General features: G+C 43.8%; 1 protein-coding gene across 1 annotated transcript; it reads left to right on the top strand.

Moving 5' to 3' along the window:
- Window positions 1-1,583: 1,583 nt before the first annotated feature.
- LOC118486522 lies at window positions 1,584-1,973 on the top strand. Its single transcript, XM_035983019.1, has one exon. The coding sequence runs from the start codon at window positions 1,584-1,586 to the stop codon at window positions 1,971-1,973; it is 390 nt and encodes a 129-aa protein (XP_035838912.1).
- The last annotated feature ends 17,191 nt before the right edge of the window (window positions 1,974-19,164 follow it).

The following is a 19,164-nucleotide window of genomic DNA, read 5'->3' as shown; positions in this document are numbered from 1 at the left end:
CTCAGGGTCAACTTAGGTCAGCCTTAACAGCGTTAGCTTCTCGATTTCAAGTTTCTATCAACAGCCACAGCTAGAGTCAAATACTTCCATGGCCACCCGACCACCATCTATCATTGCTTCTACAGGCGCACATGCTATAGTTCCTTAACAAACTCCAAAAGAAAAATTCGATAGCAAATCCACTGTTTGGACTGATATGTTGAACCGTGAACTCGTTAATCTGAAAATCTATGTGACGACGGGCCAATGGAAAAGCCCATTTTCCCGTTTTGGGTTATCCTTATGCGGGCCCGATTATGAGTAAGCCCAAGTGATGGAGTTATCTTGCCCATTAAGGTTTCTTTCCTTTGGAAAAGGCGGGAAAACCACGAGCAGGGAAGACAGGCCTCAATTAATGTTTTAACAAGAAAAGGATCTCGGCTGAAAGAGTGTACTTCTCCGGCTGGAGCATTAAATAAGATGGTCATCTTACCGTTGGGGGTCAGACACGTGTCTGCACCCCCCAAGAACCCACAGAATCCGTTAGATCACATATGTAAAGTATCTAGTACACAAGATAAGGACCGGCTGTTATATAAGAGCAATGGAAAAGGCAGGAGAGGTATGTTCTCTAAAGCAACCATCTCATTTATTTCATCCTCATTTACTACTCCTATATTTATTTCTGACCAACATTCCTATTTATTACACACATGCATTCCATTCGTTTGATTCACACCTACGAGGAAACATTTCGGTGATACATTCATCGGAATAAACTCCTCTATCTTTCCGGCAAGTTTACTTACTCTCACGCCGGAGCTTAGTCGCGGATCCCCCATCTGGGGTCCTCCGTGGCGAGGCTAACGGTTTATTCTTTTGTAGTAGCTAAGGTGAAGACTCTTGACGTCAACGAAGATCCATCTAACGTCAGCCGGGATTTGGGTATTCGACATTGGCGCCATCCATGGGACATCAGCCTGTCCGGTGTTCCCACATCAAACTCCGACATTAAGAGTAGCTTATCTCACCAAAAGCAACATGGCGACCCCACCCAACTCACGTGTCATCCAGACAGCACAGAATGATCTGGATAGGGTAACTGTAGAAGACATAACCCACGAAGAAGGCAACGAGAACCAGGTGGAAAACCCAGAAAGAACGGAACATATCACCCCAGATTTTGTGGCCATGCACAGAGAAAAGCTAACGAAGTGTCTTGAAGATTTAAAGAGACAGGAAAAGCTTGACAACCTCAGGGCTAGGCTTTCTTTTGACACGCCTTCAAACCAAGAAGGGACAGACCTTCAGAACAAGAGCAACAGCGGTGACCCACTGGAAACATTCATGACTGCCCTCAGACATACAGGAAAGAAGTTGAAGGAGAAAGGGAAGGAAAAGGATAGCCAAAGTGACGATGGCCTGGATCAACCCTATCTACCACGGGACATAGCTGAAGTCTCAAAGTTCACACGAAGGATTGCAGAAGCACCGATGCCCCCAAAACGAAGTTGCCCCCAAACTTTGACCGTTATGACGGGACAAGAGACCCTGAGGATCATCTGCATGCCTTGAGGGGAGCGGGGCAACTTGGTCGATGGTCCATGCCTGTATGGTGCCATATGTTTGTACAAACTCTGACGGAGGGAGCCCGGCTTTGGTTTGACAGCCTCCCTCCGGGGGGAATCGATAGTTATGAAGAGTTAAGCGAGAAGTTCCTCAGGAACTTTGGTCAGCAGAGGAAAGTGGTCAAGAATCCAAATGAGATCCTCCACATAAGGCTGAGGGACAATGAGCGAATAGATCAGTATATGGAGAGGTTCGTCAAGGAGAGCATGAACATCAAAGATGTCCCGGAGGTCATGAAAATCAGCAGTTTCATAAATGGGCTAAAGCATGCACAGCTGTGTGAGAAACTGGGGGAGGAGTTCCCCCACTCATTTGACAACCTCATGGACAGGTCAGAGCCTTCGTCAGGGGGAAAGACACAGTAAGCAAAGCCAAGGAGACGGACGTCACACCTCGGAGGATCGCCCCAGCCGCAAAGCCTCCTGACAAAGGTACACCTTACTCCAGAAAACCTACTTTTGATAGAATGTTGCACGACAGAGCAAGGCCCTCATATTCCCCATATAGACCTCGGGGGAGAGGCCCTCCTCCTTACCCTGATCATTTCACCCCTCTCACCAAGACCCCAAGTGAGATACTGGCCATCGAGAGGGTAAAGAGCTCCTTCCCAGGCCACTACCCATAAAACCCGGGCCAAAGGCACAACCAAACGAGTATTGCGACTTCCACAAGGGTTTTGGGCATAAGACCGATGACTGCATGTATTTAAAAAGAGAAATAGAGGCTGTAGTGAAGACAGGAAGGCTGGCCCACTTGGTTAAGGAAATTAAGGAGGGGGGAGGGGACCGTAAGGGAAGAGATGTAAGGAAGCCTGGGAGGGCAGATGTTGATATGATTAGAAGGAGGAATGAATTCGATACCACCCGGAGTGTAAAAGCCAGGATCCTGGGCTCCCCGGACTGCATGAAAGCTCCCATCCTTATGCCACACTTGGAAGAAAATGAAGTGCAACGACTTCCCCTAAACATCTCGGCCATAATAGCTGGCCACAAGGTATCTCAAATACATGTGGACGGAGGGTCCGATGTCGAAGTGATATACGAGCATTGTTTCCTTAGATTCGACAGAGATGTAAGAGATCGGCTTGAAGAAGACTCCATCCCCTTGGTGGGATTCAACAACAGTGTATCATACCCCCTGGGAAAGATCAGGCTCCCATTCACAGTTGGGGTAGGGGATCGGGTCCGGACGATAAACCTGACCTTCACAGTGGTCCGGGCACCCTCAAAGTACAACGCAATCTTAGGAAGACCTGGAATTGGGGACTTACAAGCACAGGCATCCACCCCCCATGGAGCTTTAGTGTTTCAAACACCGAAGGGTTTAGCCTGGGTTAAGTCCGCTTATGAAGTAATTTCTTCCGTATCCGAAGGAGAAACATCTGAGAAGCCCCAGAAAGAGGGAGTAGAAGAGTGGGTCCTTTGCGACAGGTTCCCAAAACAAACGATCAAAGTAGGAAGTCACTTAAGTGACAAATGCAAGAGTGCCCTGAAGGAGCTGCTCCTCCACAACATAGATGTATCTGCATTTCAACATGGAGACATGACAGGAATCCCCAGGAGCTTAACTGAACACCGGCTCAACACTTACACATGGGCGAAACCGGTAAGACAGAAAAAGCGAAGCATGGGACCCAACAAAAGAAGGGCTGCTTGTGAGGAAACCAGAAAACTGCTCAGGGCAGGAATAGTCAGAGAAGTGAAGTATCCGTCCTGGATCGCCAATCCAGTCATGGTTCAAAAGAAAGACGGGGGATGGAGGATGTGCATCGACTTCCAAGATCTAAACAAAGCATGTCCTAAGGACTGTTATCCCCTCCCAGAAATAGACGTCCAGGTAGACTCTTTGTCTCAGTACCCCCTGAAGTGCTTCCTGGATGCCTACAAGGGATACCATCAGATCCAGATGTCAATAGAGGACGAAGAGAAAACCGCCTTCATCACAGACGAAGGGACATTCTGCTATACCAAGATGCCCTTCGGTCTTAAAAATGCTGGGGCCACATATCAGAGATTCATGAACACCCTGTTCAGGGAACAACGGGGAAAGAACCTGGAAGTATACGTTGATGACATTGTTATCAAAAGCCTGACGGAGACGGCCATGATAGATGATATAGCTGAGACTCTCAACACTATGCAAGATGTGAATATGAAGTTAAACCCTGGAAAGTGCTGTTTTGGGGTAGAGGAGGGGAGTTTCCTAGGGGTAGTAGTCACTAAAGGAGGAATCAAAGCTAACCCGGAGAAAACTCAAGTTGTGGCCGAAATGCGATCTCCCCGGTCCCTGAAGGATATTCAACAACTGAACGGAAGGTTAATAGCACTAAACCGCTTCTTATCAAAGGTAGCTGACAGGACTCTCCCCTTCATGAAGATGTTGAAGGACTGCCTCCAGACGAACAAGTTCAAATGGACCCCAGAAGCGGAGGCTGCCTTCCAAGAAATGAAAGCTTACATCTGCAAGCTCCCAACATTGGCCACCCCAGTACCCGGGGAGCTCCTGCTCCTATATTTGTCCGCCTCGAAAACGACCATAAGTGCGGTCATGATGGTAGAACAGGAAGGGAAGCAGATCCCCATATATTTCATCAGCAGAACACTTAAAGGCCCCGAGGAACGCTGCATGCCTCTGGAGAAGCTGACATTAGCTCTTGTTTTCGCATCCCACAGACTCAGGAGGTATTTCCAAGGGCACAAGATTACCCTGATGACCGATCAACCCCTCCAAAAGGTACTCAGGAGGCCGGAGCTGTCGGGACGGTTGGCCAAATGGGCTGTGGAACTGGGGGAACACTCCTTAGAATTTAAGCCCAGGACAGCCATGAAGGGGCAGATACTGGCCGATTTTTTAGCAGAAGTCCCCGAGGATGAAGAGAGAGAACTTTTAAAATGGGAAGCCTTGGAAAAGGAAGAAAGAGAGAAGGAGGACAAGGTTGTGTGGAAATTACTCACCGACGAGGCCTCTAGCGAAGAAGGGAGTGGAGCAGGCATCACACTGATAAGCCCCGAGGGGGTCGAACTGACCTACGCCATAAGACTGGACTTCGAGAACACCAACAACACCGCGGAGTATGAGGCCCTCTTAGCGGGGATGAGGCTGGCACAAAAGATGAAAGCAGGGCATGTGGAAGCCAGCACCGATTCACAACTAGTGGTTAAACAGTATCAAGGAGAGTATGAGGCTAAAGACAACACCATGGCTCAGTACGTGGCAAAAGTAAAAGAAACAGCTAAGGCATTCAAAACTTTCAAATTGGAATACATCCCCCGAGGAAGAAACAGAAAATCTGATGCCCTAGTAAGCTGGCCTCGGTGGCGTTCGACCACCTCGCAAGAGAAGTTAAAGTGGAAGTCCTGACATCTCCTTCCCTTAACACGAAGGAGGTAGCTGCAGTTGAGAGTGCCCAGGAAACATGGATGACACCAATTATCAAGTTCCTCAGAGATGGAATCTTGCCCGAAGGGGAATGGGCAGCCAGGAAGGTGAGGGTCAAGGCCTTGCAGTATGAGCTGATTGATGGGGAGTTGTATCGAAGATCATATCTGGGTCCATCCCTGAAATGTGTTGATATGGAAGAAGCTGAGTATGTGATTAGGGAGATGCACGAAGGGATTTGTGGAATGCATTCAGGCCCAAGGACGATAGTAACAAAGGCAATGAATGCAGGGTTCTATTGGCCACGAATGTATGAAACAGCATCCGAGGAAATCAAGAAGTGTGATAACTGCCAGGTGCATGCACCAATGACCCGCCGACACAAACACCCCATGATACCAGTTTCAACGTCCTGGCCATTCCAAAAATAGGCTATCGACATAATTGGGCCATTCCCGGAAGGTCCAGGAGGGGTCAAGTATGTGGTAGTGGCCATCGATTATTTCACCAAGTGGATCAAAGCGAAGCCCTTGGCAAAAATCACTGGGAACAGATGAGGCGGTTCGTATTAGACAACATCATCTGCAGGTATGGGGTCCCAAAAGAGCTGGTGAGCGACAATGGCGTCCAATTTGCTGGAAAACCTTTCAAGCCATGGTGAGAGCAGATGCACATTCAACAAGTGTTCACCTCCGTCACCCACGCCCAGAGTAATGGATTGGCAGAGAGAGCTAACCAAAGCGTCATCAAGGGAATGAAAGGAAGACTCGGGAGAAAGCAAAAAGGCTGGCTGGAAGAACTGCCATTCGTGTTATGGGTATACAGGACCACTCCTAAAGGTTGCAATGGGGAAACTCCCTTCAGCTTAACCTACGGGACAGAAGCTGTTATCCCCGCTGAGATAGGATCCCCAACTGCCCGAATGAGGCTCCGGGAGGAGGAAAATGAGCAAGACCTCAGGACGAACTTGAATCTCTTGGAAGAAATAAGAGAAATAGCAGCAGTCAGGGAGGCCAAATACAAGAAACAGCTGGAAAGTTATTACAACGCTAGGATGAAGAAGCTCAACCTCGTCCCAGGGGATCTTGTCCTCAGAGCAAACGAAGCCAGCCTGCAAGAAAGAACCAGAAAGCTAGGCCCCAACTGGGAGGGACCTTACCGAGTCATATGGACAAACGGCAAAGGAAGTTGCAAGTTGGAAACACTCGAGGGCAAGGAGGTCCCCAGGACCTGGAATCTCATGCAGCTTAGGAAATATCATATGTAAGGGGCCTGCCCCCAGGGAAAATGGCCAAGAGCCACTTTTGTAACATTTAACTATTAATCTGGGGTTCCCCAAGGAAAGATCTTTTGTAACAATTTACGCTGGGAAGAATAATCCCAAAGAAGTGAATGAAAAACGGACAGTCAACATGTCCTCTTTTGACAAAATAACGGGTATTATACCTAGGCAGACGTGCCTAGAAACACCATAAGGCCTACTTAACAGGCAAACACACGTGTACAGAGCATATCAAACATGCCAAAAGCCCGGCTGTGGGGCAAAAAGGGTTTAGCTAACCCAAAGAAAACGGACAAAAATGTAAACTATAAACATAATCTCACATTATAAACTTGTCTAGTGATTGGCCTCGAACAGACAATCCATGTTTACTAAATAAACCACAAACACAATATATCTTTGTAAACTAAGCTACTAAAAGAAATCGTGTTTCATTCATTTACAAAACAAATGTACAAAGAAAAGCCTCAAAAAACTTTGGCCAATATGCAAAACAACAAAGCACAACAAGCTCAAGAACTAAAGCTCAACTCTTCGTAAGATGGTCCAAGGGTCCTCAGGAAAAACATCGCCTTGACCCTAAGCAAAAGCCCCTGCAAAAGCAACAAACACAGCAAAAAGCATGCAAACAACAGGGCAACAACACAGGATCACAAGTTGCATAAGTAACTGCTAAGGGGGACCCCCACACAAAGGTCCCAAAATCATCCAAACACAAAAAAGTTCAAAAGTATCCCAAGAAAGATAGTTAGTTAGGTTACAACCATATCGAAGAAAAGCAAATGTTCAGGAATTACTGGGGTGCACCCCCGGACAAGGATGGCGGAGAAGAGGGACCTGTAGAGGAAAACAGGGCTTTCAGTTCGTCTATTGATATAAGGGGATGTTCCAGGATTTGCCTCAGGATAACGGGGGTCTTGCTTCCAAACTCCTCATCTAACTTGGCTAATTTCTTCTTAGCGTTGGAGTTGTACAGCGGAGTCTCTTTCCTGCCTAAACCCTGGGCAGAATAAGCATAACCATCCTTCAGACCGGCCTGGTAGCCGACATCCCGGTAAGCCCTGTATATCTCCTCCAAACCCCTCTTAAAGTCCTCCGACTGGGCAACCGCGGCAAGGAAGGCTCCAAAACCTTCAGTAATTAGCCAATGCTTTTCCCTCGCCAATCGCTGATTGTCATCGGAGGTTATCCCGTAGTTCGCGTACATGGTGTTGAGCTGCTCCTGGGAAACGGAGCCAACCTCCTTCAAATACTTCAACTCAGCAACCAACTCTTCTTTCTCTCCCATCAGCACCGCCATCTCCTGCTCCCAGGCTCGCTCCTTCTTCTCCAACATGGCTCCAGCCCCCTGGACAAAAGGTCAGTTTATATAAAAAAAAGGGAGGGGGGAGGGAAGGACTATATACCTTCTCCTCCTTCAACTTCCTCTCAGCTTCAACCACTTGGCACCTAAGTCCAGCAGCAACAGATTGGGAAGCCTTAAGCTCAGCCTTGAGCCCTTCATTTGCCCTCCTCAGATCATCAATCCTCTGCAACATACCAGCCCCCCTAAAAAAGCTCTCATAAAGGGACATGCTGTACTGATCCTCGAAAAGATCATCCCTCAAAGCGGAGTTCACAAACTTATGGGAAGGAGGAACAGCATGACTCAAGAAATCTCTAGCAGATTCAGGAGTCCCTATCACCGAGGAACTGGTCACCTTCCATTTGGGGACATAGGTAAGTGGGATAGCATCAGCAAACAGAGGAGCGAGAGGGGATCGATGAGTAGGACCCTCAAGGAGAGTGGGTTTGCTAGTCCCAGTAGCATGAGAAGCCGAAAGCTCAAAAGCTGAGGAAAAACGCTATGCCCACCTCAGAAGCCTTATCCCGAACACGAGAAGAAGAGGGACCAGTAAGAATCTCTATGGGATCCCGAGAACTCCCCTGCAAAATAAGAAAGAGGATATCAAAGACAAGACAAGAGCATGAAAAATGGAACGAAAGGAAGACAAGACCCACCAGCAAAGGAGCACTCACTAGGCTCGAAGACCTCAGATGTTTAGATAGAGAACCTTTGATCCCAACAGGGGGAAGATCAGAGACAACTTTCGATGAAGGAGGGGGTTTTTGACCACTGGCACTCCGAAGTCTTTGACGGATATTGCGGGGAGCAGGGGCTGGCTGAGGACTGGCAGATCTTCTCTTACGAACTAAACGAATTTCCACGTCTTCATCATCACTTTGGCCAGAATGTTGGACAGGAGGAAGGTCAGGAGAACTTTCCTCCTCATTAGAAGGGTTCCCCTCATCATCACCCGCGGCAGTGGAACCCCCAGCCCGGGCGGATCCCCCAGAAACCTGCATCTCCGCATTTAATCCGGGATCGATCTCGTTGTCAACCACAAACTTGACATCCTTGGAATTACCCTGAAGTAGCCTCCACATGGTTATCTCTGCACGAAAAAAAAAAATACTAAAGATGACTGCACAATCATTAAAACGCAAAAAGAGACAACCACAAGTAACAGATCAAGAATAAAGAAATACCCTTTTTGCCAAAAAAAAAGGCCCTGGGGCGAACCGGATAGGAGGGGCTCAATCCTCCCATGCCAAAAGTGAACGCCCTCATCGGATTCTCGCACATCCGCTTCCACTGAACGGTTTCGGTAGCAGACAGGGTAGGAACAACATCTTCGATCGCAGCACCAAGATCCTTTGGCAATGAGGACTCCGGCAGCATAGCAGCAGAGACAAAGATTGTAGGTCCGGCTAGGGGAGGATCTAGTCGCCTAATCCTTGTGTACAAACCAACCCGGTTGTACGGAATCCAACTGAGATAGCAAACCGAGATCGAACACAACAATGATAAACACGAGATACAAGACACGAAGATTCAATGATTAACACCCTTGTATTAATACTTGAAAATCAGTTACATCTCAATGTTTACAAATGGTCTCTGTAAACTCTCTCTAGTTCTCTCGTGTGTGTGTTCTGTGTGCTCTCTATGTTCTCTCACTGTCTTCAGTCTATATACAGTCACAGAACACATCAGCATCGACGAAACCAAATGAGCATCGACGAAACGAAAAACAGGCGATGAATCAGGATCATTGTCGACGAAACAAAGTCTGTTTCGTCGACTTCCAGGCCGTTTCGTCAATGTGGGCTTTGGCCCAAACAGTTGAGGCCTAAATGTGTTTCGCCGATTTGCTTTCAGCCCAAGGACAAGTTCAATGTCCTTTGTTCTTTTGGCCCACTTTTGTTGTTCTTGCGCACGACGGAGGAATGTCGTGGCACAAACCGAATCATGTCGAGTCGAGTCGCGTCCACAAATATGTATCAACAAACTCCCCCTTGGACGCTACTCGTGAGATTCGTCTTCCAAGTCTTCTATGTCGGAGGATCTTCAAAGTCTTCACGTGTTGAAAGCAGAAAGTGTATCAACAAACTCCCCTTGTCATGTAGGAAGTGTGTTGACAAACTCCCCCTTAACATAAGCTCCCCCTTGAGTTATGCTCGTGAATGACTTGATCATTAGTACTTGAGATCCTTGTGGTGTTGATGATGGTCAACAGCAACTCGATCATCTTTATCTTTTGAGTGCCTTCACGTCGTGTCTTCATTCCGAAGCTTGTCATCGACCATGTTCTCCTTGCCTTTAGCATCTGCACATGAAAGAAATCTAAACGCGTAATGAGAACAACTTCTTGGAATATAATTAGTATAAACAAACGACACATGTATGACCATATCTCAATCAACTACCGTCCGACAGTTTGAAAGTTTAACAAATTTGTCAATTTTAGTTTTTTTTTTACTTTCAAAACTTGCAAATTTTGACCGTTTATGAAGATTTAGTCAATTTGGTTTTCGTTCAGGTTTCAGGTAACGAAGACTCGAGATCCAACATCGTACAATCGAGAATAAGATAGAAGAAAAATATTTTTGGCTTTTATAAAGTTTATATTAAAACACACCTAAAATCTTTTTGAAATTTTTGAATACTTCAAATGTAAGGACAGAAAGCAGTAAATAAATATATACAGAGATGCAGAAACTGAAAGCATTAAATAAATATTTACAGACATTCTTTTTGTGAGTTTCGAGGGTAAGAGAATCATATCAGTGTACGGTCATGTCAAAACGCTTTTGTTGTTCAATTAGTTAATATTAAGATAAGCATCCTATAACGATTATCGGTATTGTTATCCACATAAGCTCAACTTATCAGATGTAATCATGGCGAGGGGATACGTTAAGGTATGATTTATACTTACCGACCGGTGTTCATCCACATCACGACACATTCCCGTATCAAGGTATGCACGAGGGTTCATCTTACCGGTGAGTATACCGATTATCATCTGTTTGACCGTATATGATGTGAGATTCTCACTTATTTTGATTGAAAACAAGCCCTATGTGATAGAATCACTTATTGATGAGGAACTTGATTTTCATATGCATGAGGGCACAGGAGCAAGTCCGTGAACAGGTCAGTACTTTCGTACAGCAGAGAGACGAACTTGACTCCCAGATAAATGTGATATTTTATCACTTATTTTGAGGGACATGTGATTGTTTATCGCTTATTGAGGTCGAATGCAATATGTACACGTATGTATAGTATCATGGAAGATCTAGACTTGCGTCCCCGTTATTTTTCGGTAAAAGATACAACCATGATACCCAGATGATAAACAGCATAAAGACCACGTATCTCAGAACCTCGGCAATCTCTCAAACGAAATTTCGGTACTAAGACCATATGCCAATGAATGGTTCCCACCTGGTCTTCAGTCGATTTAAGATTTATATCACCCTGCACACTTTAAAATGATTGTAAGCCTACCGATATATCTTATATAGAGTTGCTTATCGTTTTTCAGTTTAGGTTTAAAGAGGTTTGGATAGACCACTGATGTACTATCATTTTCTCTTTTGCTCGCCAGGAAACTCATTTTTGTTTTTCTATTGTTTTTGTGTTTTTGAATTTTTTCAATGTTTTTGGATTTTCAAATTTTGATTTACTACCCCTAAAATCAACAAACTAAGATAAAATTTAAAAGATACAAAGATATGTACAAAAATGATTTTCCGATGTTGGTTTTACTCTTGCTTGACCTTAATGCCGTTTACCAATAATAAAAAGTCAAATCTTGATTTATCAAATGAGTTGGTAAAAAGGTCAGCACGTTGGTCATCGGTGTGGACCTAAACAACATCGATTAGCCTTTTATCAAAGCAATCACGTATGAAGTGATATTTGATTTCGATGTGTTTGGTCTTTGAATGCTGCACAGGATTTCTAGTGATCTGTAAGGCAGCAGAATTATCAACGTAAATAGGAGTAGTTAGGAATTCAAAACCGTAGTCGCGCAATTGTTGTTGGATCCACAGGACTTGGGAGCAACAACTTGAGGCAGCAATGTATTCAGCTTCGCATGTTGAAGTAGCGACACAAGTCTGTTTCTTGCACTGCCATGTGACTAGGTGATTTCCTAAAAACTGACATCCAGCCGTTGTGGATTTGCCGTCGATTTTGCATCCGCCAAAATCAGAATCACTGAAAGCGATCAAGTCAAAGTTATTATCCCTAGGGTACCATAGACCGGTGTCAGGGCAACCCTTCAAATAACGAAAAATCCTTTTTACAGCTGCAAGATGTGAGGCCTTCGGGTTTACTTGATACCTGGCAAGCAGGCACGTTGGGTACATTATATCTGGTCTTGATGCTGTGAGGTACATAAGAGATCCGATCATCGCACGGTAGTATGAGGGGCTAACAAATTCACCCTTCAAGTCTGGAGTAATTCCGTGATTTTGCTGCAGTGGGGTACCGATGGGCATTGCATCAGACATTTGGAACCGACTCAAGATGTCACCAACATATTTAGTCTGATGGATGAATATCCCAGACTTGGTTTGTTGCACTTGTAGGTCCAAAAAGAAAGTCATTTCCCCCATAGCACTCATCTCGAATTTATCCTGCATAATACGCTCGAAATTCCTACACAAAACATCATTAGTAGAACCAAATATAATATCATCAACGTATACCTGTACCAATAGAAGATCTCCATCTTGTTCTTTGATGAAAAGAGTACAATCGATAAGACCTCTGCAAAATCCATTCTCCAGCAGATAATTAGATAAGGTTGCGTACCAAGCTCGCGGTGCTTGATGTAGACCATAGAGAGCTTTGTTGAGCAACCAAACCCGATCGGGATGGATAGGATCTTCAAAACCTGGAGGCTGTTCGACGTACACCTCTTCTTCAACCACACCATGTAAGAATGCACTTTTGACGTCCATTTGGTAAACCTTGAATCCTTTGAATGAGGCATAAGCCATAAAGATCCGAATTGCTTCCAGACGTGCAACAGGTGCATAAACTTCGTTGTAGTCGATCCCTTCTATCTGACGAAAACCTTGAATGACTAAACATGCTTTGTTTTGGATAACTACTCCACGGTCATCCTTTTTGCATTTGAACACCCAACGGGTACCAATCTTCTTGTAACCAGCAGGTTTCTCTACGAGTTTCTAGACACCAAGCTTCTGGAATTGTTGTAGTTCTTCCTGCATTGCTTCAACCCATGAGTTATCTTTCAAAGCTTCTTTCCAAGTTCTTGGCTCTTCCTGTGAGACATAACACGCGAAAGACCAATCATTTTGTTGCCCAGATTCTCGAATAGCTGCATACAAGCCTGCATTGTTGTTGTTCCGCAACATGTTTCTTGTTTGAATGCCACTTTGTACATTTCCGATGATGTTTTGTTGAGGATGGGTATTATGAATCCTTGTTTCTGGATTATCTCGAACTGGAATATTTGTACCCAGATTGTTGAGATTGAGATCAACAACCAATTCAATGCCCGGAGTTGACGAAGAGGATGATGCAGTAGCTTCAGCTGTTCTAGGGGCATCCACTGGAGGAGTACCCTCTGAAGTACCATGAACTGCTGTTGTTGGAGCTTCTTGATCTGCATCGAGAAATTCATCATCCTCTGAAGATTCGTTCAATTCGGTAGCATCGTGAAAATCCTCATTGTCGAGAGCATTATTGTTCACTGAAGATGGTTCTTGATTTACAAGAATTGGACGAACCACCGGTGAAACTGATGCATTGTCACTCTCAAAAAACATCCTTGCCGCAACATTTTCTTCAACTGCTTCAACATTGATCGAATTGAAAAAGTCATCGTACTCAAACATCCATGGCTGACCAGGACACTTGACTGGCAATGTGTGCATTTGTACTCTGACCTCAGACCATTCCTCGACCCTTTTAGTCTCTAGATTCCAGACTCTTAAGTTCGGGGTGGCATACCCAAGAAAGTATCCCTCAATTGCTTTTGCCCCAAACTTTCCATTAGGATCGATTATTGTGCACGGAGCTCCAAACGGTTCAGGATACGACAAATCTGGTTTCTGTTTGTTAAGAAGCTCAAAGCAGGTCTTGTTGTGCCTTTTGACTGTAAGGACGCGGTTCAACGTGTAACATGCAGAGGCCACAGCTTCACTCCAGAATGGAATGGGCAACTGCGACTCTACCAACATAGTCCTAGCAGTCTCGATCAATGTACGGTTCTTACGTTCAGCGACGCCGTTCTGTTGAGGAGTATAAGCTGCACTAAATTCGTGAAGAATGCCTTTTGAGGTGCAAAACTCCGCCATAACATGATTTTTGAATTCAGTACCATTGTCGCTGCGTATCCGTCTAACTTTCAACTTATACAAATTCTCAATCTGAATGATTAAGTTTTTGATAATACCGAAAGTTTCACTCTTGTGTGCCATAAACGCCACCCAAGAAAATCTTGAATAATCATCAGTTATCACGAGGCAATATTGATCATTTTGAATGCTTTTATGCTTGACAGGACCGAACAAATCCATGTGCAAGCGTTCGAGCGGAACGGCCACCGTGTTGATCTTCTTAGTCGGGTGTCGCTTCTTCGTTTGTTTTCCTTTCTGGCATGAAACACAGACGTCTTGAAGATGGAAGTTTTTAAGAGGAACACCATTCACCAATTCATTTGACACCAAATGATTCATTTTGCGTAAGTGAATGTGACCCATTCGTCTGTGCCAAGAGATTGAGTCTTTTTCTGTGGCTTTGGAAACGAAACAGGTTGCTTTTGCAGACGTTGTAATAGCTTGGCTCATATCAAGGACGTACAAATCATTTATCCTTGGAGCAGATAAGAGAATCCATTCTTTTGGAATTTTGAAGCCGGGTTTCAGCACATAACATCCATTTGCATCAAAGTGTACTGAAAACTTCTTATCACAGATTTGTGAAACGCTGAGAAGATTGTGATCAAGTTGTTGTACAAAGTTGATCTTGTCAAAGCTTACAACCCTGTTGGATATCATTCCTTCACCAGTAATATATCCGCCTTTATCTCCAGCAAAAGCAACATAACCTCCTCTAATAGATTTGACGTCGTAGAGAAGCTTCATGTCGCCTGTCATGTGCCTGGATGCCCCACTATGAAAAATCCAATTACTACTGATAGTTCCTCCTGGAACACCCTGCACATGAACTCACTTGATTAGTTGGAGATGGGGACCCAAGCCATTATGGTCTTGGGTCTTCCATTTTCATCAACAATAATAACTTCCACTTTTTGATGATTCGGAAATTGTGATGGTCCCCCTGAATTTGTGGTCAATTTAGGTTTCCATGTCTGTTGAGTTTTGCCAATTTGATTGTTTGACAATTTAACTTCGTAATTGTTTGAAGTTTTTGAAAATTTTGAGCTTTCTGGTTTAACTGAAACAGATTGTTTTTGAACCACATCAGTTTTAAGTGCTTTCTCAATCACCTTGACTTGTTGGCGTTTCTGTTTCTTTTCCCTTTCTCTTACAAGTCGGGGATCTTGTTTTACACAAACAGATCGCTTTTGGTGATTGTGTTCACGGGGATCATCAACTTTGGCTTTTAACTTATGAAGATATAGACAATTTCGAATTATATGCCCAATTTCACCACATTCAAAACATGATCTTCGTTCAACAAACCCTGAAGCATCATGTGATTGTCTTGTCGATGATGAACGTTGTGATCCCGAGGTACTAGGTTTTGAACTGTTTGGTTCATTTCTTTTCAACACTTTTGCTTGTTTAACAAAATCCAAGTTAGATTTGTTATCAAAAGTTTCAATTTTGTCCGTTCCCTTTGATTTCACAAATTTCACCTCCTTGTCCTTCTTTTGATTCGGTTTCCTTTGACCTTGAGTCGGTAATTTTCCTTTTGGTTTGATATGATTTTGCTGCTTTTTTACTGTTGCTAATTTCTGATTGCCATATTGTTTTCGAACTTCGGCCTTTGGAATCGGAGGGCACTGTGTTACCACAACATGTGAACCCGACTTTCCCAAAAACTTACTTGTCAAATTTTCAAAGACTTTACTGATTAAAGATTGATTAACATTCTTAATAGGAAAATCTTTGTCAGCATAAATTTTATCATCACCAACAAGAGTGTACAGCAAATTCACACTCTCTGACTCTTTTGCAGACGAGGACTCGATTGCAACAGTCTTAGCGGGTTTTGCAGGAGGATCACATAGAATATGATTTTCGAGAGGTATGTCCTCTTCTTTGATTACCGCATCAGACTTTGCTGGGTTAGTATCATCGGATTCATCATCAGAAGAATCAGCATCCTCAATAATAACTGGAGGATCCTGATTCGGTTCAGCAGAAGACACACATGTATCTGCTGATACATCTGAATCTGATGAAACTTCTTTCCTGTATCCAAGTCCTGTTGCAAATTCCTTAACGTCTAAAGGAACAGATGGTTCAAAGTAAGTTCTATCTTCCTCATCAGGCATGGCATCATAATTGTGTCTCACAGGTGGTGGACATTTCTTGTATCCAATGCATGTGACATCCCGTTTCTCTTTCTGAACATCAATGATGTGATCCAACACATAGCTAGAGCTTAAACAACTGTCTAACTTAAGCTGGATCGCCTCACTTTCAGTTTTAACACAAGCCATCTCTTTTTGCATTATCTCAAGGCGAGTGATATACAGATTTATGTCAGTTTGTTTTCTGGAAACCATTTTTGTCAGCTCGGTTTTTCTTTCTTTAATTTTTCAATCACCGATTTAAATTCTTTTTCATGGTTTTCATAAAACATGTTGGCTTCTGTGCACTTAGAAAGATCCACGGTCAACTTTTGGTTGTGGATAAATGTCACATCATACTTGTCTTGCAAAGCCTCATGTTTGCTTTGCAACTCACACCACTTAGCATTTAACGAAACATGTTTGTCTTGCAAGTCAAACAAACTAGCTTTTAAAGCATCATGTTTGCCTTGCAACTCAGACATGTTTGAACTCCAAATTAGCACATCTATTACTTAATCTAGCACAATTATCACAATTAACAGCAGTGGGTTCATCGACACATACCTGACTTGATGAACTGTCGACATTAGCCATAAAGGCTGAATGGAGAGAAGAAGAAGAATATGCAGCTTGATCCACCAAAATAGATCTCCTATGAGTTCCTGCTGCAGCTTCTTCCAATAGCTCATCAATATCTGCATCGACTGACGCACTTGATGTGTCATCCAAATGATCATCGCCTGAACTCGAGGATTCTTCATCTAAGCTTCTACTGTAGCCAGAACTGTCTTCATCTTCACAAGATTCACCACCATTGGCGGAAGATTCTCCACCACTGGCGTGATGTAAATCCTTGACAACCTCAGTAAAACAAGCTGTTCCATCCGGAGTATCATTACTCAACTGAATTGACCAATCACATCCTTCATCTACTTGAACCACAAGAGCCTGGTTGGCATTTGATGGTCCTGCTTGACTTGGGTTGTTGACAGGTATTAACGTACGCTCATTGTTCCTGTTCTGATTTTGCTGGTTGCCTTGATTTCTGAACGGATTCTGGTTTCCATGCTGAGCTGGCTTTGTACATTCCCCTTTAAAATGACCCCGTTCACCACAGTTAAAGCACTTGATAGCCTGCTTATCGAACCCATACTTGGTGTCTTTCTTGCTTTCCAAGCTGGTTCTGCCCGTTCTCTCCATGAAATCCTTTGCCCTCCTTACAACACTTGCAAAGGCCCATTTGATATCCATCAAATCCATCTCCTCTTTATCAATCTGCTGATAGTCTTCTTGTATCAGATTAATGTTCCCAATCTGACCTTCTACTAACCCACAATACGCGCTCACCAAAGTGTTTAGTAGCTCCATATGTTCCTTTGCTACTTCCACACTTACTTTCAAAAAGCTTGAAGTGTCGAGCCGTATTGTATTTGACTTTGATGGTTGACCAGCAGATGATGTGCTTCCATAACAAGCTTGTTGTTGTTGAACAGGAAGTGGATTCCCATATAGATCAGTTGCTACGGTAGATGGCCGATAGACTTGTTGTTGTGGAGCTGGCTGTAGAGGATTTCCATACAAGTCTGTTGTTGGAGCTGGCTTTACTGGGACTTGTATTGGATTCCCATATAAGTCTGTGCTTGTGACAAAAGTTGTTTGAAGTGGAGCATGAGAAACAGGTCTTGCAGAAGAAGTACTGGAGGTTCCATAATACATCTTAGGATTCTGTGGTACTGGAACCTTCTTTGCCTTTAGAGTTTCTTCCTGATCTTTGTTCTCCAAGAGCTGCACGAAGTCATTGATGTTTGTTGTAGCCAACACTCCATTGTATTTCAGAATCTCCAAGAAACTATTCCATTGAGGTGGCAACGCATCTGCAAACTTTTTCACTACCTCTACTGGAGTTGTCACTACCCCAAAATTACCCAATTCAGTAAGCAAATGATAGAACCGACTTGTCATATCTCCCAAAGATTCCTTTTCCATACACGTGAAGCCATCAAATTCTTTCTTGAGTAAGTCGTGTCGCAATTGGCGTGTTGCTTCATTTCCTACCCCTCTTGTCTTCAACGCATCCCATAATTTCTTTGTCGTTTTAAAGCTGACAAATTGATGGTAAATATCCTTGCTTAATGCCTGAGTAAGAATGGCATATGCCTTCTTTTCCAAATCATATGTCTTTTTCTGATCTTTAGGAAGATCGGCAAATGTAGCAGCAGTTGAAGCGGCAACCTCTATAGCTTGATCGAAATCTGTGGTGAAACGTAACCACAATTCTGTATTTTGTCCAAGGACGTATGTATAGAATCTATCAACCCATCCCGGATATTCGTTTAAGTGCATCAACTTTGGAGGCCGATTTAAACTTCCAGTTTCACTCTCGCTTAAGAGAATGCTTTGAATACTTGGGGTTTGGTTTGATACGAATGCCCATTGACCGGTAGAAATTGCATTAGCTTGCGAAGATACCGGTACGGGAGACTCGGCCCATGAAGGAGACAAACCCGTACTTCTATACTTTCCTTCATCTATAGACGGAGTACCCCACCAACTCGGATTCATATTTGATACGAAAGAATGAATATCTGAACAACACACTTGAAACAAACAACTAAACCACTTTTGCAAACCTTCTATTTAAAAATTACAAGTATTTTGACGAAACACAGTAGGCTTTGAAACTCGACGAAACAGATATTCCTTTTTTGTCGACGAAACAGGTAAACACCAATATAATAAAAAAGACGAAACTAATTTAAAAAGAGACGAAACGGGCCCAAGAACACATTAAGGCCCAATGTATCGATGAAACCCAATCCAGTTTGTTGGATCCTTCTAGTTTGACGAAACAGAAAAATTTCTTTTAGGCTCCAGTCAACGACGAAACAACAGGCCCAATAGATGATGAAACAGATATTTGGCCCAAAGATGTCGACGAAACTCACACCTGTTTCGTCGAGAATGATGATGACGAAAGGAATCTTTGTTTCATCGATGTTCGTTTCGTCGAAAAAGTTACACAGTGAGTTGGTGAAAAAGTTG

This window comes from Helianthus annuus, chromosome 2 (genome assembly GCF_002127325.2).
Source record: "Helianthus annuus cultivar XRQ/B chromosome 2, HanXRQr2.0-SUNRISE, whole genome shotgun sequence".
Lineage (NCBI taxonomy): Eukaryota > Viridiplantae > Streptophyta > Magnoliopsida > Asterales > Asteraceae > Helianthus > Helianthus annuus.
Note: the sequence above shows the minus strand (reverse complement) of the source record. Positions and strands in the feature narration are given on the sequence as shown.